Genomic DNA, 25,285 nt, shown 5'->3' on the forward strand with positions numbered 1-25,285 from the left:
ATCTATTGCAAGCATAGCACACTTGACTTTAAGAAGCCTTCTTCAACTTGATTTGCTTTCATGTGGTTGTTGTTGGAGTGCCTTTATGATGTACACTCCACCCTGCACCAAATAGTGATGTCCACTCTATGAAAGGAGTCAAATGAGCACAAGACACAGAAGGCCAAAGTTATGCAATGCTTGTGTTGCAATGAACAATTTTAGTAGAAGATTCATGCCATTGTGATTGCCATGACTCCCTTTGATAGGATATTGTGTATGAGTGATTGCATGGGGTCCACCATGGGCCTTTTCGTTCAATTCTTTAGAGCAGCATTGGTGGAGGTGCATGGGCTTGCACAGTGATCACAAAGACAACTATTAGAGATTAGTCATTCTTTGCACTAGCATTCTCAGGCTACAATTGGTGTAGTCAATTCTCCTTGGTGAAGCTGCACATTTTTCCTGTCAATTTTGGGCACTCTTGATAGTCATCAAATGGAGTCACCATTTCTTGGGCAAGTCGATTGGTCAGGCAAGTGATTATCCCACATGGTAGCGAGAGGATAGATTGTTGATTGTTTTAGCACTTTATCCAGCAATCGCAGCATTTATGATCAAGTGAGCTAGTTTGCTGGCCATCTACATTAGTTTATTGCTTTATTCCCTCCTATTTATTGCCACTAGGCAGCCTATCTTGATGGCTTGTGTTTTTACATTGTGGGAAGAGAGATCTGCTCAAGGAGATACTTCAATAGCCCATTGCATATTCATTGACTGCAGATTTCTACATTCTTCTGCCTCTTTTCTCTCTCCATCTTCTCTCGTGCTCATTGTCTTTCAATCTTATCTATATGCTTCCCCATTCGCTTCACTTTGACAACAGCATACACAAATTTTAGAGATAGCAAAGGCGAAATGGACATGGGTGTATAAGCCCATCCATGGTTTTGCAACTTTGGTACATCCAGTCTACAAGTTACTGGTGATCATGGATGATAGAGAATTCCATTCAAACCAGCTTGCATATTTGACTCGTGTGCTACCCACAATGAGTACAATGCAGTGCTAGGGAAGCTTGGATGCTACGCAGATCAAAGAGGGCATGTGGCATTTGCTTCTCCCACTTGTTGGAGAAGAGACTCACTTGTAAAGCCTCCCTTTTAGTGGCAGAATTTTGGATACATGCTAGAATCCTCGCCTAGGATTGCTCTTCGAGTGCATGTGAGAGAAACTAGAGTGCTTATTTTCTCATACACACGAAGATTCACAATCGACTTAGCACACAACAGTTAGACCAGCTAGTCTATTGCTGTACTAGATTATGCATGATGAGGGCCATGCTTAGCATGGATAGTCCAAAGAAGGGTAAATACTTAACTGTAAAATATGATTCATAAAACAATGCAAGTGAATGTTAATACCCTCAAGTTGAAGGACAACACTGTTCTGAGTGTACATTAGAAGATTGATGAAGAGGAGCACTTGTCTTTGTGAAGATCTGTAGAGAGCTAATACTCGCAGTTAGCGTACTTGTGGGCGAGCAATTCAACTAGGTTGCAACATGGGCATTGTCATTCGACACCCTCCGACATCAACTAGGGTGGTTCAAGTGGTTTGCAAACATGTGAGTTGTTGAGCTAAATATGCATTACTGCAGGCTGCCCCCATTCAGCTATCATCCTTGTTTTGTAGGTTACACCAGCCCATACACCCTCTGCTGCTGTTGGCGCTCAGTTTCTAGCCTGCAGCCCGCCTCCATCTACTGTCCAACCATCATCAATTGCAGCCACATCATCTTCAGCCTGCCATTGCTGTAGGCAACAGCTCTCAGCTGCTGGCGACTGCTCGAAACTGTCCCAGACTGCTATTCAGCCTGTTGTCCATTATCTCCAGGGTTAGCCAGCCTGTGTTTTCAGCATTGCAGGTCCTGACACTCTTAGACACTATTTCAGCCTGCTGTTTACAGCAGACTGTGCACAACTTCCAGCCCCCGATCACTAGTAGATTGCTGCATTTACCAGTTTCCAACCTCCAGACTGCTACGTTTTGGTGGCCAGCCTGCTGCCATTCACTATTCAGCACTCCTACACTCCGACTGCTGGTCATAGACTTGGGATCCGTCTTCGGTGGACGTCACACTCCGACATTGCTCTATCCTTGAGCACACTGTACACTCTTACATTCATTTACAGCATTCATTCACTTCAGAGTTGTGTTCTCTCTCTCCTTTCTTCTGTTTGTGTTTGAGTTTTGAGTTTTGCATTTAGGGTTTGAGTTTTTCCCTCTGTGTTTGTGTCTGTGTCTTTGTGTTTCTGTCGTGGTCGTACACTCTATGTGTCCTTAGTGCAAACCCTAACAGTCTTCTTAACATGGTATCAAAGCCAGTGCTCTTGTAAAGAGTATCCTACGGATATTGTTGAGAGCTAGTCTTTGTGCGAGGCACACAATATGACTCGTAACCGAATCACAATGTCCCAGGCACCTTCTTCTCCAATTCCTATGATGTCTTATCAGGCTTCTCCATCATTGGAGGCCCTGAGACGGCATTATGGACTCGATGAGGAGGACGACACTCCACCTTCACCAGATTTCACTAACATGACAGAGGAGGACTTTGAGGAGTACTATTGCAACAAGTACGGTGATGTTTACACCCCTCCTACCAGCTTTGCTACCACATCCGGACCAGTTGGTGAGGCTGGCCACCTCTCCGATCATGCAGGACATACGGCATTTGGAACGTCTGGTGATCCATCTTCATCATCTCAACCAGGTCCAATGTCAGGTCTGTACAATTCTTTTGTGTTGCATGATTCAAAACCCTCGCCCGTTTCTTCTTTTGAGGTACAGGATCTGGATGGCTTTGCGTATGTGAACTTCAATAGCGGGGCTCACGAAGCAGACGGAATTCAGGTACATCTACAGCTTTTGTTTCATTTAAGCATATCACACACACTTCTCACTTCCCTCCCAAATCCCACCCTCTTCTATATCACACCTTGATCATCTCTCATCATCTTCCCAAAATCTTGGATTACACTCCACATCTACTTCACACACCCGAGGGGTTGGATCTTCCATCTCCGCTCCTAGCACCTTTTCCTTCTCCACCCCATTCTCTACCTCTTTGCACCATGGTACTTCGTTAGGGGAAATGCCACCCTTTAACACAGTGCCTCTCACCTTTTAGTAAATGAGCACACCCATAACTCCTGGGTCGACTGTGATGGGCATCCCCCTCACTATCCCCAGCTTCACATCTCCCATGACCACTCATACGCAGGGGTTTCCATCCTCAACTTATGGTGTGTCTTCACACTCTCCTTAGGTTACACCTACACAGGGATTCCCATCTTCTCCTCCCAATGTCCCATCCCACCTCCTTGGGTTCCTCATGTGGCTACCATGCCTATGCCTAGTCAGCCCATCGCTACCTATGGATCCACCTTGCACACTACCCGCATGCCTGGTGGGCACTCTGGGGCCCATTCCCAAGTGTACTCCACTCCCCCATCCTCTACCCCCACTACACTTTTTCACACTATCCATCTCGGAGCACTACCACTCCTCTTGCAACGGCCAAGAATGCCTTCACGGATAAGACATGTTTTAACGGGTCAAATTTTACTACTTCGTCGAATTTCATGCAACAAGTGCTTGAGTCTCAGGGTCTTTGGGACCTCGTCATTGATCTAGAGCCTATGCTGAACCCTCGACTAGCTCACCCTGACTACATCCGTCAATGGAGAGTCTGTAATGCTACAGCCAATGTTGAGCTGATGCAGGGATTGCTTCCTGAGTTTCACTCTCAGTTGCAGCACTTCCCGCTCGCGTCAGAGCGTTGGAGTCACCTTCTCGACTGCTATGCGGCTCGTGATCGTACTCGGCATATCAATCTCGACTTTGAGCTTCAAGAGTTCTCTCCTAAGGAAGGGGATGATCTAAGAGTCAAGCTGGCTGACTATAGGCAGTTACTTGCCGAGTTCACCACTACTGGCTCTCCAAAGTCAGATGATGATCGAGTTACATTCTTCTTGAATAAGTTGCCTACAAAATACTTCGATTTCATTCAACACATCATCTCCCAACCTTGATTGCCAATCTTCTACGAGTTTGAGTGCGAGTTCTTGCGTTACGCAAGGCTGCATGATCAAGTCCACACGAAATCCTCATCACAGCATTATTCAGAGCAGAGGGGGTTGGTTGCCTCTTCTTCGGGAGGGAAAACCACCAGTGGCAAGAACTTGCTAGATGCGAAGGCAAGCCAATCAAAGGGTGACTCCTCTTTCTCAGATGGAACCAAAGAATAAAGACCTCTCTGGCAGCAACTCCCTAAGAAAAACCGGTTTTGCACACACTGCCAGAGAGCAGGCCATGTGGACGAGGAGTGTCACTCCAAGACCCAAGGTCTTTCACCTAAAAAGCCTCGGCCAGACCACTGCGGCTTCACAGTCCAGTGGGGCTACGCCTTCCGCTGCTGCCCCATCTGCTCCTTCAACCCCCACAGCGACTGCTGGACATGTGGCACCCAGACAGCCTCAGCGGCCATCCTTCTCTACTCTTGAAGGATTGGTTGATTGGTCTGCAAGTTCCGATCCCGTTGCACTTCATGCATCTATCTCACCTTCCTCCCCACCTCATCAGGCGCGCCCTTGGCAGAGCCCTGCTACTGGACGTACGCGATGGTGGCCACACTCTTAGACTAGCATGTCTCTAGGTTCTTTCAGATACCCTAGGTCAGTCTAGCATTCATTTTTCGCACTCTTAGAGTCATGCCCATAGGATTTTTATCTCTACATTTTAAGTCTTCCGCTACATTTACTCACGCACACATACACATTTGCATCTTTGCACTTATTTCTTCAGTTAGTTTTTCATTTTTGCTTTGTTTTGTTTTTGGAGCCTCTCACTATTGACCTCTGTGATTGCAAACTTTGATCTCCTTTGCAGGTTTCGTTTTCAATATAGGGCTAACATGCAGGTTTGCCCAATCCTACCTAGGTTGGAGACTTGGAATGTACGCCGTTTCTTCATGGTTTCATCATCCTTGGAGTTTTGCTCTTCTACCAGCATGGAGGCTTCCCCTCCCGAGGTGGATCGTGCAGCATCTCTCTTGATGCTATCATGGCGACGACTTCTACTTAGCTCTTCTAGCTGGGATGCTTTCTCCTCCTCTTCATTCCTTATGGTTCTCAGCACCACACGAAGACCGACATCAGGCTCCTCTTCTTTCTTCGGCATCTACATCCAGGTTGAGAGGGGGTTCCTACCTTTCCTAGTATTCTACAGGCTTCAGCACTTTGTCTTCGACATCGGCTTCACCCCCCGGTTGTACCTTACCCTTTGCATTGCATGATTTCATCATCTTTGTACTAGGGCACTTGGGCAAGTGAACAATTTTCCCATGAGAGACACTGTCCAAGTGGCACCTGCTGCATGAGCATTCTTCAGCATGTAGCATACTTTGCATCTCATTGTGCAGAGCACCACTTGAGCGGATCCTAAGTTATTTCCACCCGCGGCTATTGTTAACACACCACCATCCTTCTTCATCACATAGATACCTCATCACCTATTTTTTCTCATCATCGACACCCTGAGTGGATGGGTTAGCTTGTATTGTTTTGTGATGTGTTGGGTGTAACCTCCCTGCTCCCGTCTTCAGGGTCACTATTTCTCAATCGGCCACATCCCATAAAATTTACCACACTTATTCAAACAAAAAAAAAACAACACACAAAGTTCAATGTGGTTCCATCCGCCTTTGTAGGACTTGGTAGGCCACTGGGCAACCGACGTGCACCCTTTGTCCGATGCAATGTCCTCTCTGGGGTGACTACTTGGATTCCCTTGGTAAGATAACCATCGGCTCTGTAGTCTTGGTAGGCCACTCGGCAGCCAACGTGCACCCTTTGTCCGATGCCTTGGTTGCTTTGGGATGGGACACCTTGGGGTACATCAACATCACAATGACTGGCCTAACCTTTCAGCTCAGTTTTGGGCCTGAGATGAGGTGTTGAGCTAAAATATGCATTACTTGCTGATTAGCCTCTTAAACAGCCCCAAAACACACTAAAAATGCTCTTTTAAAGTAAAATCCTAAAACGAGGAGCGGTTCTAGAGAGTTCAGTGGAAACCCTAAAACGGGGAGCGGTTCGAGAAAGTTTAGTAGAAACTCTAATTTTTGGGGCACCCTTCCACATCTATAAATAGACAGGCTGCCCCCATTCAGCTATCATCCTTGTTTTGCAAGTTACACCAGCCCACACACACTCTGCTGCTGTTGGCACCCAGTTTCCAGCCTACAGTCCGCCTCCATCTGTTATCCAACCATCATCAACTGCAGCCACATCATCTTCAGTCTGTCCATTGTTGTAGGCGACAGCTCTCAGCTGCTAGCGACTGCTCCAAACTGTCCCAGACTGCTGTTCAGCATGCTGTCCATCATCTCCATGTTGGGATGTAAAGGTCCTTTATTCACCTCCGTGTATTTTACACGTGTATTGTTATGTTGTACATGTGAATGCACCCTTACGGGCCCTAAGTATAAATACATTTTATTGTGTACCAACACAATTGTTGGTACACCTAAATCAGCTCGTCACTCTCACTCTCACTCACCTGCGCACCTGCACATTTTCCCTTGCTGCAAATCTTCACGCTTCCGCTACCCGCACTCTCCAACAACTGGTATCAGAGCTTCGGCTAAGGTGCTCGCGCTCCTCGGAGTCCGGATGAGACATCTCCAGTGTTTCGCTCGCGCGAAATCAACAAGTCGTTTTTGACCTGGCAGGCGAGGACAGGTCGTTTTTTAACCTGGCGGCAGCAGGAAAGGTCATGTTTGATCAGGCGACAACAGGCGACAGGCTAGCGACAGCTTCCGTGACATCAGGCGGCAGTTTCCAGGTCATGACAGCAGGTGGCTGGTCAACGGCAGCAGATTCGTCACTTTTTTCATGCATTTTTCCTTCATTTTTTTTAATTTCCTGCAAGCAGCTCCTTACTGACGGAGGTTCGCGCGTGGAAGCACAGTTTTCAGATTTGTGCAAATTTGAGCCTGGAAATTTGGGGCTTTTCCCAGATTTGATGTTGTTTATGCTCGGCAGTGACATCTATGTCAGAAATTGCAGACATTGTGCGCATTAACTCAATTAATTTGGAGATTTTGCCAAATTTGTTGGAATTTTGCTCATCCGAGTAAAATTTCTTGGCATTGGACCAATAAAAATTGGGGTTTTTCATGTATTGATGTAATTTTGCTCAGCTGAGTCAGTTTGGCTGACATTTGCGCACATTTGGACCTAGAAATTTGGGATTTTATGCAGAATTTGATAAATTTCTGCATTATTTGTCTGTGCGGCGGCTGGTTTATGTAAAAACAGCAAAGGATTATTGCTGGTTGGGCAAGAACAGCAGTGTATTTGCTGGTTCAGCTTGTCCTCTTGCAGAATAGTGCACTTACACTTGTGTTTGTGATAAAAATGGCTGCAACTTCTTCCAGTTCTGACATTAAGAACTTGATGGAAATCAAACGGTTTGATGGTCAAGGTTTTGATCTTTGGAAAGATCGTATGCAGGGCATATTGTTCTTAAAGGATTGTGAAGGATGCTTTGCAGAAGGATAAACCCAAACAAATGTCTAAGGCAGATTGGGCCAAAGTCAATAAAAAGGCTGTGGCTTATATAAAGATGGGTGTCACTGATGACATTTTGACAGACATTAAGGGTTTAGACATTGGTCATGCAATACGGGAGAAGTTGAAGACTACCTATGAGATCACCATACCCGTTAATTAGGTGCATTTAATGCGCAAGTTGGTGAATATGCGGCTAGATGAGTCCAAGTCTGCAGCAGCTGAGCACTTGAGTGCTTTTACTGGTATTTTAAATCAGCTCAAGGATGCTAATTTAGATTTTGATGATAAGTTGAGGGCGATCTTTTTTATCATGACATTGCCTGACTCTTGGGAGACTTTGGTTGTTTCTCTCAGTAATAACCCCAATCTCACATATGATGGTGTGAGGGGTTCAATCTTGAATGAAGAAATTAGACGTAAGTCTAGTGGAGAAGGCAACAACTCAGCTTATAATGTTAGAGGCAAGGATGAAAAGAAAAATGCAAATGCTAGACAGAGAAGTGGGAGCAAGAGCAAAGGAAAAGAAAAGAGTGATGTTACATGCTATCAGTGTGGTCGGAAGGGCCACAAGAAGCCTGATTACAGGTATTACAAGAAGGAACAAGAGAGAAAGAAGAATGCGGGAGACAAAAAGAAGAAAGAGGAAAAGACAGATCCATCTGAGGCAGGCAAAGGTAAGGAAAAGGCCAATGTGGCCTCCAGTGTTGTCATAGAGGAGCTCTCGAATGCAGAGGCTGATGTATTATGTGCAATGGATTATGATGCCCTTGTATGTCACATGCAGGATATGCAGATCACCAAGCCTGATGTGATTGATGCACTTTTGTCAGTTGATGATGGTGTCACTCAGACTTGGATTGTAGACTCTGGTGCCTCTTTCCATGTGACTCCATGCTTGGAGTGCTTTGCTACTTTTGCTGCAGGCTGTTATGGCAAGGTTTACCTTGGAAATAATCATGCTTGCAGCATTGATGGGATTGGCACCATACACTTGTCTTTGGATAATGGGCAAGAACTTGTGTTGAAAGATGTCAGATATATGCCTGGCATCAAGAAGATTTTACTATCTGTTGGACAACTTGACTTGCATGGTTACACCACACTGTTTGGTGGTGGCTTGTGGAAATTAAAAAGGGGTTCCATGCTGATTGCTAAAGGAACCAAGAAGGGCACTTTGTATTGTCTGCACTATAAAGCTTTGAATGGCAAGTTTCTTGCAGTTGCTGAAATTGGCTGTCATTTGGAGTTATGGCATAAGAGATTAGGCCATATGAGCCAAAAAGGACTTGATGTCCTTACCTCTTTGAAGAGGGTTGATGGAAAAGGCTCTAAACTTGATTTTTGTAATGATTGTCAATTTGGAAAGCAAATGAAAAATTCCTTTTACTCTGGTGTCTCCCGTAAGTCAAATGTCTTGGACTTGAAGCATTCTGATGTATGTAGCATGCCTGTGAAATCGTTGGGTGGTGCTGCATACTTTGTCTCTTTTATTGATGATTGTTCCAGGAAGATTTGGGTTTATTTGTTGAAAAATAAAAGTGAAGTGTTTACTGTTTTTAAAACTTTTCATGCATTTGTGATCACTCAGACAGGTAGAAAGCTGAAATGCTTGAGAACTGATAATGGGGGTGAGTTCACATCTTATGAATTTAAGTCATTTTGTGACTTGCATGGAATCAAGAGGAAGCTTACAACCCCTTACAGCCCTTTTTCAAATGGTGTGGCTGAAAGATACAATAGGACCCTATGTGAGAGAGTGCAGTCCATGCTGTCCACTGCTAATCTCCCTCATGACTTTTGCGGAGAGGCACTTAAAACCGCGGTTCACATTTGCAACCACTCTCCAAACAGGTCCTTAAATAATGGCATCCCTGAGGAGGTTTGGTCTGGCAAACCGGCCTCATATGACCATTTACGAATATTTGGCTGTGATGCTTTTGTGCATGTTAGAAATAAGCTGAGGAATAAACTTGACCCGAAATCCACCAAAGGCATTTTCATGGGCTATGGTGATGAGGGTGAATTTAGCTAATGTGGCTACCTCAGTCTACGAAAATTGTTCGCAGCCGTAATGTTGTGTTTAATGAGGCAAAGTTGCTGAAAAGTACTTTAGCCTCTGATGAAGACATGAAAAAGGTCAAATTTCAGAATTTGCAGCCACCTTATACTTCATATGATGAGCCTCATGGTGCTGTACCACAGGCTGAAACTGATGATCAGCCGGTTATCTTTGAGCCAGATGATGATGGACAGCAAATAGAAGCACAGGGAGGTCATGGACAGCAAGATAGACTTGCTGATTATGAAAATGCAGGTGCTAGAAATGAAAATGAAGGTGCTGTACAGCATGAACAGCATGCTGAAAATGGCTTACAGCAGCCAATAAATGCTGAAAATAACATGCCTCCAGATGTAGATCCGATTCCTGAGAATGTAGATCATTGGGTACGCAGGTCTACACGCCTAAGAAGGCAGCCACATAGGTATGACCCCTCTTTGCATTATGTGATGCTTACTGATGAGGGTGAGCCTCTGACATATAAAGAGGCCAAGTCATGCAAATTCAGCAATAAGTGGGAGCTAGCTATGCAGAAAGAGATTAAATCTCTGTATGCTAATGATACTTGGGATCTTGTGTCATTGCCCAAAGGAAGAAAGCCTCTTCCAAACAAATGGGTTTACAAAGTAAAGACAGTTGATGGGAAACCCAAGTACAAGGCAAGATTGGTTGCCAAAGGGTATGCACAGAAGGAAGGGATTGACTTCCACACCTGTTGTGAAGATGACCACACTACGTGTGCTTTTTGCTCTCACTGCTGTATTGGATTTAGAGCTGTACCAAATGGATGTGAAAACAGCTTTTCTGCATGGTGACATTGATGAGGAGATCTACATGAAACAGCCCGAGGGTTTTGTAGTTCCTGGAAAAGAGCAGTTGGTGTGTAAACTAAAACGCAGCTTATATGGCCTGAAACAAGCACCACAGCAGTGGTACAAAAAGTTTGACACTTTTATGCTCTCTCATGGGTTTACACGCAGCCATGCACATCACTCTTTGTATATGAAAAAGGATACAGATGGCAGCCCTATCATACTTGTTTTGTATGTGGATGATATGTTGCTAGCTGGGAAGAGAAAGACTAGCTTGGATGCTCTCAAAGATCAGCTGAAATCAGCTTTTTCCATGAAAGATTTGGGGAATGCAGAGCATATATTGGGCATGAGGATCCGTAGGGATAGAACGCAGAAATTGCTGTTCTTATCTCAAGAAAAGTACATTGAAAAGGTACTGGACAGATTTAACATGGCTGAAGCTAAGCCTCTCGGAGTACCCTTACCTCCATACCTTAAGCTTAGTAAAGCCAACAGCCCAAAAGATGACATGGAAGCCAATGCTATGAAGGAAGTCCCTTATGTATCAGCTTGTGGCTCTCTTATGTATGCTATGGTGGCTACTCGTCCAGACATTGCTCATGCAGTGGGAGTTGTCAGCAGGTTTATGTCAAATCCTGGCAAACCACATTGGGAGGCTATCAAGTGTATTCTTAGATATCTAAAGGGTACACAAAGAAAATGTATTTGCTATGGGCAGGGTGCACTTAATCTGCAGGGTTATTGTGATGCAAACATGGCAGGTGACTTAGACACTCGCAGATCCACTAGCGGGTATGTCTTTACAGTTGCTGGAGGGGCCGTCTCTTGGTGCTCCAAGTTGCAGAACATCGTAGCACTGAGTACTACTAAAGCTGAATACATATCAGCTACTGAAGCTTCTAAGGAAGCTATATAGTTGAGCAGACTTGCAGAGGATCTCGGCATGTCTATAAGTACTCCAGAGTTGGGATGTGATAGCCAGAGTGCTGTGTAGCTGGCTAAAAATTCCATGTATCATTCACGCACAAAGCATATTGATGTCAGATATCACTTTATCAGACAGATTCTGGAGGATAGTCTAATCACATTGACCAAGATCAAAACACAGGACAACCCTGCAGATGTTCTCACTAAAAGTCTAGGCAAGGCTCAGCATGAGCATTGCATACGACTAGTGGGAGTTGGTTAAAGGTTCACTCCGGACCTTTAAGTGGGAGGTTGTTGGGATGTAAAGGTCCTTTATTCACCTCCGTGTATTTTACACGTGTATTGTTATGTTGTACATGTGAATACGCCCTTACGGGCCCCAAGTATAAATACATTTTATTCTTTGTGTACCAACACAATTGTTGGTACACCTAAATCAGCTCGTCACTCTCACTCTCACTCACCTGCGTTTTCAGCATTGCAAGCCCTAACACTCTCAGGCACTGTTTCAGCCTGCTGTTTACAGCAGACTGTGCACAGTTTCCAACCCCCGATCGGTGGTACACTGTTGCGTTCACCAATTTCCCGCCTCCAGACTGCTACGCTTGGTGACCAGCCTGCTGCCATTCACTATTCAGCACTCCTACACTCCGACTGGTGGTCACAGACTTGGGATCCGTCTTCGGTGGACGTCACACTCCGACATTGCTCTGCCCTTGAGCACAATGTACACTCTTACATTCATTTACAGTATTCATTCACTTCAAAGTTGTGTTCTCTCTCTCCCTTCTTCTGTTTGTGTTTGAATTTTTGTGTTTGAGTTTTGAGTTTTGCGTTTAGGGTTTGAGTTTTGCCCTCTGTGTCTGTGTCTATGTCTTTGTGTTTTTGTCGTGGTCGTACACTCTAGTGTGTCCCCAGTGCAAACCCTAGTAGTCTTCTTAACGTGGGGCCCTAGTAGCTCTTACCTCATGCCTCATGATGGCATCCCTTCCTTGCCTACACAACCATTGCCTAGGGAGCCATCATTTGATGATGACGAAAACCTCATTAGTGAGGATGAGGTTGTGTCTCACTACTTGATTTTGAGGACTCATCCTAAGACTCACTTGATGAACACGCACATGGTCCTAATCATGATGATGACAATGATGATAATAGTGTTGCCTCATTCTAGGCCTCTCTATTTTTTGTATAATTGATTGCATGTGACCACTAGGGCCCAGCATATGCCACTTTTGGCTTGTAACTTTCATGTATTCATCTTATTTTATAATGGCATTGCTATTTTGACTTTAAACATGTATTCTATCCATAGTTGTCAAGTACAAAAGGTGTAGTATGGTACGATACAATAAAATACGATACTAAATGATACCTTATGAGTATTTTTTAAAAAATTAACTTGAAATTTTTTAAACAACATATAATATAACACATGTTTAAATTCAAAATAGCAATGTCATTACAAAATAAGATGAATACATGAGATTACAAGCCAAAATTGGCATACTCTAGACCCTAGCATCGCATGACATTCACAAATTCTGGGAATTTTATATCAAAATTTTGACACAAACTCCCCAAAACTTCATATTAAAATTTTGAGGCTTTTCCCATTGAAGCCCAAATTTCATCAAATAAATTTGGGGCTTTGTCAAATTTATCCAAATCCATCAACATTGATGGCCAATTCCATCATCTAAACTGGCATTCGCAAGCAAGAGCCTCCTCAATTGTAAATTTTTCGTCAACATCATCAATTGTGCACAAAATTGTAAGTTTTTTTAGCTTTTTCTTGCCTTTTCAAATTGCTAGCAGCTACATCTACAAATACACATTTGGCAGCCACTATTGTGAAAATTCAATTGTATACAGCATGTAATGTCAGCCCAAAATGACTTGCTAAATATGTTTGGGGACTCAAAAAAAATTCGATAGCACAAATTATCCAATGTGGACATGCATGATGAAGCATGTTTTGGTTGCCAAACAACTTTAGGGTTATTTATCTAGTTTAGATGTCAGGCTTGCATGCCCTATTACACAAAATGTTGCAGGTTCCATCAGTGATCAATTGAGATGGGATGGGAGATACAAAATGCTTTAGAGGATGAGCATTGACTGACAACTATGTAGTTAGAGTTGGACTCTATACATAAATATGGCACATGGAACTTGCCTCCTAGAAAGCATGCTACACGCACACTGTGGGGTTACAAATTGAAACACGCATCTAATGGTAGCATTGATTGCTACAAGGCATGTCTTGTTGCCAAAGGTTATGCCCACTAGCATGCAACTAACTATGATTAGACATTTCCACCCACTTCACATATGACCACCATTCATAGTGCCATTGCTTTGGCTTCCCATTTTGATTAGCATGTGCATTAATTGGATGTAAAGATTGCTTTTCTGAATGGTGATCTTCATGAGAATATTTATGTTACGCAACCTCTTGGCTTTATTCAAAAGGGCTCACATAGCAAAGTGTGCCAATTGCATAAGCCTCCTTATGGTTTGAAATAAGCATCTAGGGCACGGTATGAGAAGATACATGCATATTTGATTGCTGCAATAATTCACACATTGAAAACATGCTTTATGTCCGCAAAGATGGGGATAATCTCTTGATTCTCATTCTTTATGTGGATGATATGTTGTTGATTGGACCTCATAAGATATAGATTGCAGCCTTAAAGGCTGAATTGCAACATGCATTTGATGTCACATATTTTGGCCACTTGCACTACTATCTCGGCATACACTTTATTGCAGTTGAGGAGGGCATTGTTTTGCGAGACAATCTAAGTACATTAGGCAACTCCTTAAGCATTTTCACATGCAAGACTCCAAGCCTATCTCTACAACAATTGAGACAAGCCACACAAGTTTACACCTGACGATGCAAGCGATCCATTTGATGCTTCTCTCTATTGGCAGGTTATTGACTATCTATTGTATTTGTGTAATACATAGCTGGATATTCACTTTGGGGTCTCTCAATAGGCACGCTTTATGCACAGCCCTAGCATACGCATTGGCAAGCAATCAAACATTGTCTTTCACTATCTTAAAGGCACTTAGATATTGGGCCTTTTCAATCCTAAAGACGCTTCTCTTTGCCTACATGCATTCATAAAAACGGTGACTAGGTTGGATGTTTTGACATGCAATTTGCCACTAATGGTAATTGTTTCATGCTTGGTGATTCATGCTCACTTGGCTTAACAAGAAGCAGTCTATAGTGACTACATCTAGGTGTGAAGCTAAATACAAGGCAACATTTACAACTACTTTGGAATGTGTATGGCTCAGACGCCTTTTCGTCGATCTTAGTGTGGAACAACAATCACCCACTCCTATCCATATTGACAGTCAAAGTGCCATGCCACATGTAAGGAATCCAATATTCCATGCTCGCACTAAGCACATTGATGTGCATTATCATTATATATGAGAAAGAGGCTTCATGCAAGCGAGATTGACTTGGTTTGTGTCCCTACATAGGACAACTTGGCAGATGCGTTTGCAAAAGCTCTCTAGAGGGCAATTTGAAGTCTTTCGCAAGGCTTTAGCCTTACTACCATTTGGGGATTGATCTCTTGATTCCTTGTATACAATCACATCATTCACTCAAGGGGAGTCTTGTTACACTTATGTTCCTCTATATTTCCAATGTAAATTCTCCCTTATCCATGGGCACTTTTTATTTTATCATGTTCACTTAAGGGGGGTTTGTTACACTTATCATGTTACTCTCTAGTTTTGGCTATGAACATTCCCTTATCATGTTCCTCCGTAGTTCTAGTATGAACGCTCCCTTATCTACATGCATGTTTTATCTTTTAATGAGAAGGGTTTTTGAACGCCCATCAGTGGGTGTGGTATTTTAGTACCATAGGGATTGTACTTTCATTATCATTCTCCCATAATGAATGTGACCTTCCAATAACTCTCCTCTCATTGTTCACTTGTTCACTGTGAATATGCATGAGTGTGCATGCTGTTGAATTCTAATCTAACAAATCTACATGTATACAGCATTAGAGTCACATGCCATGATGCAAATCTGATCCTATAGCTTCTATTCAATTAGTACTATCACACCTCCTAATCCTCATGCACCTTGATGTCTCTTGTAGCCTCTATATGTGGACTCCTATACATATCTCCATGCACTCTAGGTAGACCCCTCTCAAGGCTTTGATGTGTATCTATAAGTATAATCAAATTCTGGTTCTCCATAACCTCCTCCATCCTCCCTATATGTGTCCAAAGCATTGTCATCTGTACATCTGGAGTATCTATCTCATGGGCCATGAGTCCCTATTTGACCGCCTTGCTATCAATGATGACTCTATTGTCCCTATATATTACCTTTTGCCTTCTTTCCTAGCATAGATTAGTTTGGGAATATGGGTGCGCCTGTATTCCACCTAGATTCCAATAGGTCATCATCTATGTAGATGGGTCTCCTAGGAGTCTTCATAGTATGGCCTTTCTCAAGGTCATTCTCTCCACTCATCTTGAAATCTCACTATGAGGGGCACTTTTGCACTTCTTTCCCTACCCTCAAAGCTAAATAGTGGAGGGTAGTGGACCCTCTTCTCTGTATACAACCCGCACTCATAGAGCCTTACATCTTCCTCAAGCAAAGAATTCTCTTTATGAGGTATGTTATTGACTCTTACATTCAAGCACCTCACTTGTCTCATCCTCTCTTCTTCAAGCGTGGCATTGGCAATGTGCACTTCCTCTCAATGGTTGTCCTTATCCACTTTCTTTTTAATATTCATTTTCACCACTCCACCCATCCTTGTTGCATGGCCTTGAGCTTGACATCTATATCTTTAGTTACCAACTTGGAGAATTCTTCTTTAATGGTATTAATGGTATCGTCTTGGATTTCCCCTTCTTCGTAGCTAGTGCTTTTCAAGACTCTAATTTCTTCTCTCATCTTTTGAATCTCTAATTGCATGGCTTCTTTTACTTCTTTTTCATGCTTCCACTTCACCCTCAAGCTTGGCAATCTTGTCCATTGTGTTGGGATAAAGGCCCTTTTTCACCTCCATGTATAGTACACGCACATTATTCAGTTGTACATGTGAATGCACCCTTTATGTGCCGTAAGTATAAATACATTTTATTCTTTGTGTACCAACACATTCTTGGTACACTCAAATCTAATCGTACTTTCACTCTCTCTCCCTCTCCGTCACTCTCACTCCTCAAACTACTGCTCACCCCTCCAACTAAGCTCCAATAATTGGTATCAGAGCACAGATTGTGCACACTTCCCGAGACCACTAACTGACAGTCGACACTTTGCTCACGAACAAGTCACACGACGGGTCACAAGCGGACATACAACAGCAAGCATGACGAACCTCAGGCATGTGGTATGACTAGGCTGTAGCAGGCGACGGGCAATGGCAGGCATGTTGGATCTGCAACAAGCACGTGTGTCCATGACAAGCAATCGCAACTTGCAGGGCATGCACGCACCAGACATGACACGCTAGCGACCAAGCGCCAACGCGACCAGCACGAGGTGGGCAAGCAACGTGACGCCTAACAGGTCACGGACCTACACCAGCGCGATCAACAGGCAGGCGATGTGACACCTGATAGGTCATGGACCCGGATGGTAGGTCAACGAACCCCTTTCTCATTTCTTTTTTTTTTTACAGAAATCATTTTTTTTAAGACTAAAATTTCTAAATGTCTCTTGTTTCCTTCCACTCACGGGAGTTCATGCGTGAAAGCACAGTCATCAATTTTGTGCAAATTTGAACCCAAAAAATTTGAGCCTTTTCCAAGATTTAATCCCGCATATGCCTGGCAATGACATTCAGGTCACAAATTGCAAATATTGTGCATGTTGACCTCAATCAAATTGGGGATTTTGCCAAATTAGTTAGAATTTCGCTCTTTTGAGTAAAATTTCCTAACATTGAACCCCCGAAAATTGGGGCTTTTCATGCATTGTAAAATTTTACTCAGCTAGGTCAGATTGGCTGACATTTATGCACTATTGGACCTGAAATTTTGGGGCTTTGTGCAGAATTTGGTAAATTTCTGCATGTTTTGCCCTTGTGGTGGCTAGTTCATGTACAAACAGCAAAGATTTATTACTGTTTGAGAAAGAACAGCAGTGTATTTGCTGGTTCAACTTGTGCTTCTACAGTCCAAGGCATTTACTCTTGTGTTCATGATAAAATGGCTGCAACTTCTTCCAGTTCAGACATCAAGAGTTTGATGGAAATTGAACAGTTTGATGGTCATGGCTTTGACCTTTGGAAAGACTGTATACAAGGCATATTATTCCTAAAGGATTGTGAGGATGCTTTGTAGGAACATAAACCCGCACAAATGTCTGATGCATATTGGGCCACAGTTAACAAAAAAGGTTGTGGTTTACATTAAGATGGGTGTCACTGATGACATTTTAATAGACATTTAAGGGTTTAGATACATTTATGCAATATGAGAGAAGCTGAAAACTACCTATGAGATCACCACACCTGCTAATCGGATGCATTTAATGCGCAAGTTGGTGAATATGAGACTAGATGAGTCAAAGCCTGCAGCTGAGCATTTGAGTGCATTTACTGGCATTTTAAATCACCTCAAGGATGCAAATTTGGATTTTGATGATAAGTTGAGGGCAATCTTTTTTATCATGGCACTGCTTAATTCTTGGGAGACCTTGGTGGTTTCTCTCAGCAATAACCCCGATTTCTCATATGATGGGATAAGGGGTTCAATCTTGAATGAAGAAATTAGACGTATGTCTAGTGGAAATGGCAACAACTCAGCTTATAATGTAAGAGGCAGGGCTGAAAAGAAAAATGCAAATGTTGGACAGAGAAACAAAAGCAAGAGCAAAGGAAAGGAAAAGAGTGGCATTACTTACTATCACTGTGGTCGGAAGGGCCACAAGAAGCCTGATTGCAGGTATTACAATAAGAAATAAAAGAGAAAGAAAAATGCAAGAGACAAACAGAAGAAAGAGGATAAGACAGATGCATCCGAGGCAGCCAAAGGCAAGGAAAAGGCCAATAAGGCCTCCAGTGTAGTCATAGAGGAGCTTTCGAATACAAAGGCTGATATATTATGTGCAGTTGATTATGATGCCCTTGTATGTCACATGTAGGATATGCATATTACCAAGGCTGATGTGATTGATACACTTTTGTCAGTTGATGATGGTGTCACTCAGACTTGGATTTGTAGACTCTGATGCCTCTTTCCATGTAACTCTTTGCTTGGAGTGTTTTGCTATGTTCAATGCAGCTAGTTATGGAAAGGTGTATCTTGGAAATAACCATGCTTGCAACATTGATGGGATTGGCACTATACACTTGTATTTCGATAATGGGCGAGAGCTTGTGTTGAAAGATGTCAGATATGCGTCTAGCATCAAAAAGAGTTTACTATCTATTGGTCAGCTTGACTTGCATGGTTACACTACACTGTTTGGTGGTGGTTTGTGGAAAGTGAAAAAGGGTTCCATGCTGATTGCAAAAGGAACCAAGAAGGGCACCTTGTATTGTTTGCACTGTAAAGCTTTGAATGGCAAGTTTCTTGCAGTTGCTGAAATTGGCTGTCATTTGGAATTACAGCATAAGAGATTAGGCCATATGAGCCAGAAAGGACTTGATGTTCTTACCTCTTTGAAGAGGGTTGATGAAAAAGGCTCTAGACTTGACTTTTGTAATAAGTGTTAGTTTGAAAAGCAAATAAAAATGTCATTTTACTCTGGTGTCTCTCGTAAGTCCAATGTCTTGGACTTAGTGCATTCTTATGTATGTAGTATGTCCGTGAAATCGTTGGGTGGTGCTACATATTTTGTCTCCTTTATTGATGATTGTTCCAGAAAGATTTGGGTTTACCTGTTGAAAAAGAAAGATGAAGTATATGCTGTTTTTGAAACTTTTCATGCATTTGTGGCCACTCAAATATGTAGAAAGCTGAAATGCTTGAGAACTGATAATGGGGGTGAGTTCACATCTATTGAATTCAAGTCCTTTTGTGACTTGCATGAAATTAAGAGGGAGCTTACAACTCCTTACAGCCCTTCTTCAAATGGGGTAGCTAAAAGATATATTAGGACTTTACGTGAAAGAGTGCGGTGCATGCTATCCATTGCTAATCTCCCTCATGAATTTTGGGGAGAGGAACTCAAAACCGCCATTCATATTTGCAACTGCTCTCCAAACAGGTCCTTAAATAATGGCATCCCTCAGGAGGTTTGGTCTGGCAAATCGGCCTCATATGACCATTTACGCATATTTGGCTGCGATGCTTTTGTGCATTTTCGAGATAAGCTGAGGAATAAACTTGACCCAAAATCCACCAAAGGCATCTTCATGGGCTATGGTGATGAGGGTGAATTTGGCTACAGTGTGTGATTACCTCAGTCCAAGAAAATTATTCGCAACCGTAATGTTGTGTTTAATGAGGCAAAATTACTGAAAGGTACTTTAGTCTCTAATGAAGATATGAAAAATGTCAAATTTCAGAATTTGCAGCCACCTATTACTTCAAATGAGGAACCTCATGGTGTTGTACCATAGGCTAAAACTGATGATCAGCCGATTATTTTTGAGCTAGATGATGATGGACAGCAAATAGAAGCACAAGGAGGTCATGGACAACAAGATAGACTTGTTGATTATGAAAATGCAAGTGCTAGTAATGAAAATGAAGGTGTTGTACAGCATGAACAGCATGCTGAAAATGGCTTACAGTAACCACTAAATGCTGAAAATGACATACCTCCACATGTAGACCCAATTCCTGAAAATGTAGATCATTGGGTACGCAAGTCTATACACGTAAGAAGGCAACCACACAGGTTTGACCCCTCCTTACATTATGTGATGCTTACAAATGAGGGTGAGCCTCCTACATACAAAGAGACCAAGTCATGCCAATTCAACAGTAAGTGGGAGCTAGCTATGCAAGAAGAGATTAAATCTTTGTATGCTAATGATACTTGGGATCTTGAGTCATTATCCAAAGGAAGGAAGCCTCTTCCAAGCAAATGGGTTTACAAAGTAAAGACAGTTGATGGAAAACCCAAGTACAAGGCAAGACTGGTTGCTAAAGGGTATGCACAGAAGGAAGGGATTGACTTCCAAGAGGTCTTCTCACCTATTGTGAAGATGACCACTCTACGTGTGCTTTTTGCTCTCACTGCTGTATTAGACTTAGAGCTGTACCAAATGGATGTGAAAATAGCCTTTCTACATGGTGACATTGATGAGGAGATCTACATGAAACAACTCGAGGGATTTGTAGTTCCTAGAAAAGAGCAGATGGTGTGTAAACTAAAACGCAACCTGTATGGGCTGAAGCAAGCACCACGGCAATGGTACAAAAAGTTTGACACTTTTAGGCTATCTCATGGGTTTACACACAGCCATGCAGATCATTGGTTGTACATGAAAAAGGATACAGATGGCAGCCCTATCATACTTGTTTTGTATGTGGATGATATGTTGCTAGCTGGGAAAAGAAAGACTAGCTTGGATGCTCTCAAAAATCAGCCTTCTCCATGAAAGATTTGGGGAATGCATAGCATATTTTGGGCATGAGGATTCGCTAAGATAAAATGCAAAAATTGTTGTTTTTATCTCAAGAAAAGTACATTGAAAAGGTACTGGACAGATTTAACATGGCTGAAGCTAAGCCTTTTGGGGTACCCTTACCTCCTTATCTTAAGCTTAGTAAAGCCAATAGCCCAAAAGATGATGTGGAAGCCAATGCTATGAAGCGAATCCCTTATGACATCAGCTTGTGGCTCTCTTATGTACGCTATGGTTGCTACTCGTCCAAACATTGCTCATGCAGTGGGAGTTGTTAGCAAGTTTATATCAAATCCTGACAAAACACATTGGAAAGTTGTCAAGTGTATTCTTTGATACCTATAGGGTACACAAAGAAAGTGTATTTGCTATGGGTAGGGTGCACTTAGTTTGCAGGGTTATTGTGATGCAAACATGGCAGGTGACTTGGACACTCGTATGTCCACTAGCATGTATGTCTTTACAGTTGCTCGTGGGGCCGTTTCTTGGTGTTCCAGGTTGCAGAACATCGTAGCACTGAGTACTACTGAAGCTGAATACATATCAGCTACTGAAGCTTCTAAGGAAGCTATATGGTTGAGCAGACTTGCAGAGGATCTCGGCATGTCTATGGGTACTGCAGTATTGGGATGTGATAGCCAGAATGTTGTGTATTTGGTTAGCATATAGATGTGCGATATCACTTTATCAAACAGATTCTAAAAGATGGTCGAATCATATTGACCAAAATCAAAGCAGAGGACAACCATATAGATGTTCTCACCAAAAGTCTAAGCAAAGCTTAGCATGAGCATTGCATACGACTAGTGGGAGTTGGTTAGAGGTTCGCTTCGGACCTTTAAGTGGGAGGTTGTTGGGCTAAAGGCCCTTTTTCACCTCCGTGTATAGTACACGCACATTATTCAATTGTACATGTGAATGCACCCTTTATGTGTCCTAAGTATAAATACATTTTATTCTTTGTGTACCAACACATTGTTGGTACACTCAAATCTAATCGTACTTTCACTCTCTCTCCCTCTCCGTCACTCTCACTCCTGGAACTGCTGCTCACCCCTCCAGCTGAGCTCCAACACATTAGGCTTCATTGAATAGTATATATTTTGTTGTTATGGTTTTTTTAGTGTTATTGATCAGTGATTTCAGCGACTTGTGTAGGCTACCGATCTTGGTCTCCATTTTGTAATTCACAGCTTGCTGCTGAATAAAGTACTGGTCACTGTTTTTGCTGTTTTTGTGTCCAAATCCATGTTTAAGATGGGAAAGTAGATGTGGCAGACTGGGCAGGACTGGCAGGCACTGCAGGTTGGTGCTATGTAGCTGGCAGAGTAGTAGCACTGGTTGCACTGCTGCCTCACAGGCAGACAGGAACAGGGACAGGCAAACTGTAAGCAGAGGGCAGGCATTCAGAGGCAGGGGTAGGTTCAGAGGCAGGGGTAGGGGTAGGGGGTGTCCCTTAATTGGACCCCTTACCCTAAAAGGATCAAGTTCTCAAGATGTTTAAAGTTTCCATGATTGACAAAAGCCATCTCTCAAATCATGGCAGTGTATAACCATTTTCGATTTTTTACACTACTATCTTGGATATAGCTCCCAAACATCATCAGCATCATGTTCACCAAGCTCCACTTTCCTAAGCTATTAGTGTTTTACAAATCTCTGCCACTCCATGCGCTTGGTTTCTGATAGTCTCAAAAACGCTCCAGCATTTTTAATCAATTTCAGGCCTTCCATACTGAAAGGCTTTACAAGTATACACTCTTCCTGAACACTAAAGCTATAAAAATATAATGCCCAGAAACTTCTCAAACTAGCAGTCCCTGATTCTCCTCCTAGTATGTCAAAACCTTTCAAGCTTGAACTATGTTTCAACTTTCAACCACAGGCATGAATCGTAGGACTGGAGCCTATTGTTTTTTTTTTCATAAATCGCAAATGAAGCAAACCAACATCATTCACATCCGATGCATAATTAATTGAATTATGTTAGTGGAACACTCGCTTAAAAACTTCAGTTCAGTCTTGGATTGCTTAAACTTTTTATTCTGCTGAAAGTCTGATGTTTTTTTGCTGAATTAGATACCTGGATTTCCTCTGTTTCTACCCTGATATCACTTTTCTTCCCACGAAGCACTTGTAGGGCTGCCTTGAATTCATTGCTACGACCGATCTTTGCCTGCATCACATAAGATTTGATTCACAAGAATATCTACAACAAAGCAAGAAAGTTACTTCTGCTTGAAAAAAGGGTCCAACTTGATAAATTCAACATATTGGAACAAAGCATTTGTGAGTCTTTGTTGATCTTTACAACGTACAAACCAGCCATCTTGGAGATTCAGGAATGAAGAAAAGGCCTATGATCAATAAGGTGCATGGAAGGGCACCTGCAAAAAAAGTAAATAACACATTTAGTACTCAAATGGAAAACATTTTAAAATCATGCCCATTGCATTCATAAAACCAAGTTGTGTACATTCAACATTCATATGTCCAATCAAAGGCACGAGCACTCAATTCAATACAAGAGACAAAAAGCAAAGGGAATTTAGGGGTGGATGCATTTCTTAGACTGAAGAAAGCTGTTAGGTCACAATCAGTCTTTTGAAGTTCCAGACAGGTCCATGGGGATGAGCTCAAGAGGAATAATGACTCTGCAGGTGGCCTTGTTTGTAAAAAGCTCTCTATGGTGCTTGCCTTATATACAACTGAGACAAGATGCTGCCCCAAGTTCTAGTAACATTTCTGAAAATAAAAGAGTAAGTGTGTGTTTGCTTATTTCCAGTTTCTTTCCAGAAGTCATGCCTGAGTACCTTCACAGCTGACTTTAGCAGAATTCATCCAAAGACCACAACAGCTATGTACACACAGGCCCACGTCACACACCATGCAGATAACAACACCCAGATGCAGGTTTCTTCACCCTACCTAAAGATTGACACTGGTCAAGCTACCATAAGATAGCAAATTATGCATTGAGGAGGTGAAATAAAACAAAGCACATTTGTAGATGTTCTACTGAGGCATTTCAATTCTAGTTCATTAAGCTGGCTATTCCTTCCCGGACTACAACACAATATGTTTATTGATGTTTAAAGGAAGATATGCTCATCTTACAACTATGTATTGGCATCACCCACTCACAATAGACTATTAACATTACCCACTCCCTCACTCTTCACTATGTACAAATCATTTCAAAATCAAGAGTACCTTGAAGAGGCACATTACTCTCCTTGGAATACTAGACTTGTCAATATGGGCACATCACATTAGTTACACAATTTATTATTGTGGCCCTTGATTGTGAATACAAGAGATGATGCCTTAGACAAAATTTCTTTCTTTTTTCTTCAATTCAGTTAGACTTTTTATTAGTATGACAACCCTATCTCATAGACCATTTCACATTGACTTTACATCTTTTGTGAGCCAAGTTTGCGACTTCAATCTAAATGTGCCCGGTACTTACACTCCATATCCTCCTTCCATACAGCAGCAAGAGCATGTCCCATTGTCAGGCACTTTCGCATAAACCAAAACCCCTAGAGAAACATTAGATAGGTTGGATTTTTTGGGTTTAGTTATTGGTGTAACTGTTTGTTTTGTTGCTTTGTAGCTAGAATTTTTGTGTTTGTCTAGAGTAAGAATTGTTGTTGTCGCTTTATTTGGATTTTTTTAGCTTGAAAACTTGATAGCCTTGGTCGAGATTGCTGTTTTTCTAAACAGATTGGAGCAAGACTTTGATGGTAGCTACTGGACAAACTGAAACGGGTATATTTTCTTGCCAATATCTTTGCATATCACAAGGATTCTTGGGTTCACAAGCACTTCACATTGCACTTGTCGAATACACTACACTCGGGGGTCATCTCTTGAATTTTTTCAATTACTTCTGTGCTATGGTTGGGTTGATGAACTCTTTGCACCATCCTTGAGCACTAGCACGGCATGATGCCTGCTGCAACTATATGCAATAAACCTTAGATGCACGTGCACTGGAGAGAGCACCTTCATTGTACATGCACAGTTTTCTACATACACGAGAGTTGGGATATTCATCATCAAATTAGGAATTTTCAAATGAGTGGGAAGGTAGATGGGTGGGTGAGTTTGAGGGTCATAAAGGACGCCTACAGTTGAGGGATGGTTTGTTTACTTGGTCAACATCATGAGAACCATTTTCATGTTGAGTGATTGTGAGATTTTGGGTGGGTGGAGCGGAGTGCAACAATTGGGCACTTGTAAATAGGCTAGGCACTATTTTTC

The 25,285-nt window shown here is 42.4% G+C and overlaps 1 protein-coding gene across 1 annotated transcript in view; it reads right to left on the reverse strand.

Moving 5' to 3' along the window:
• The window catches only part of LOC148030489 (sugar transporter ERD6-like 4), a 112,766-nt gene that overhangs the window by 10,170 nt on the left and 77,311 nt on the right, over positions 1–25,285 (reverse strand). The window contains exons 8-9 of the mRNA XM_087686828.1: positions 23,339–23,403; positions 23,100–23,192 (exon numbers count right to left, since the gene is read on the reverse strand). Coding sequence (XP_087542954.1) covers positions 23,100–23,192; positions 23,339–23,403 — 158 coding nt within the window. The remainder of the gene's footprint in view (positions 1–23,099; positions 23,193–23,338; positions 23,404–25,285) is intronic.

Source organism: Lygodium microphyllum, chromosome 10, assembly GCF_053477565.2.
Source record: "Lygodium microphyllum isolate KBCC chromosome 10, Lygodium_microphyllum_v1.1.10, whole genome shotgun sequence".
Taxonomy (NCBI): Eukaryota; Viridiplantae; Streptophyta; class Polypodiopsida; order Schizaeales; family Lygodiaceae; genus Lygodium; species Lygodium microphyllum.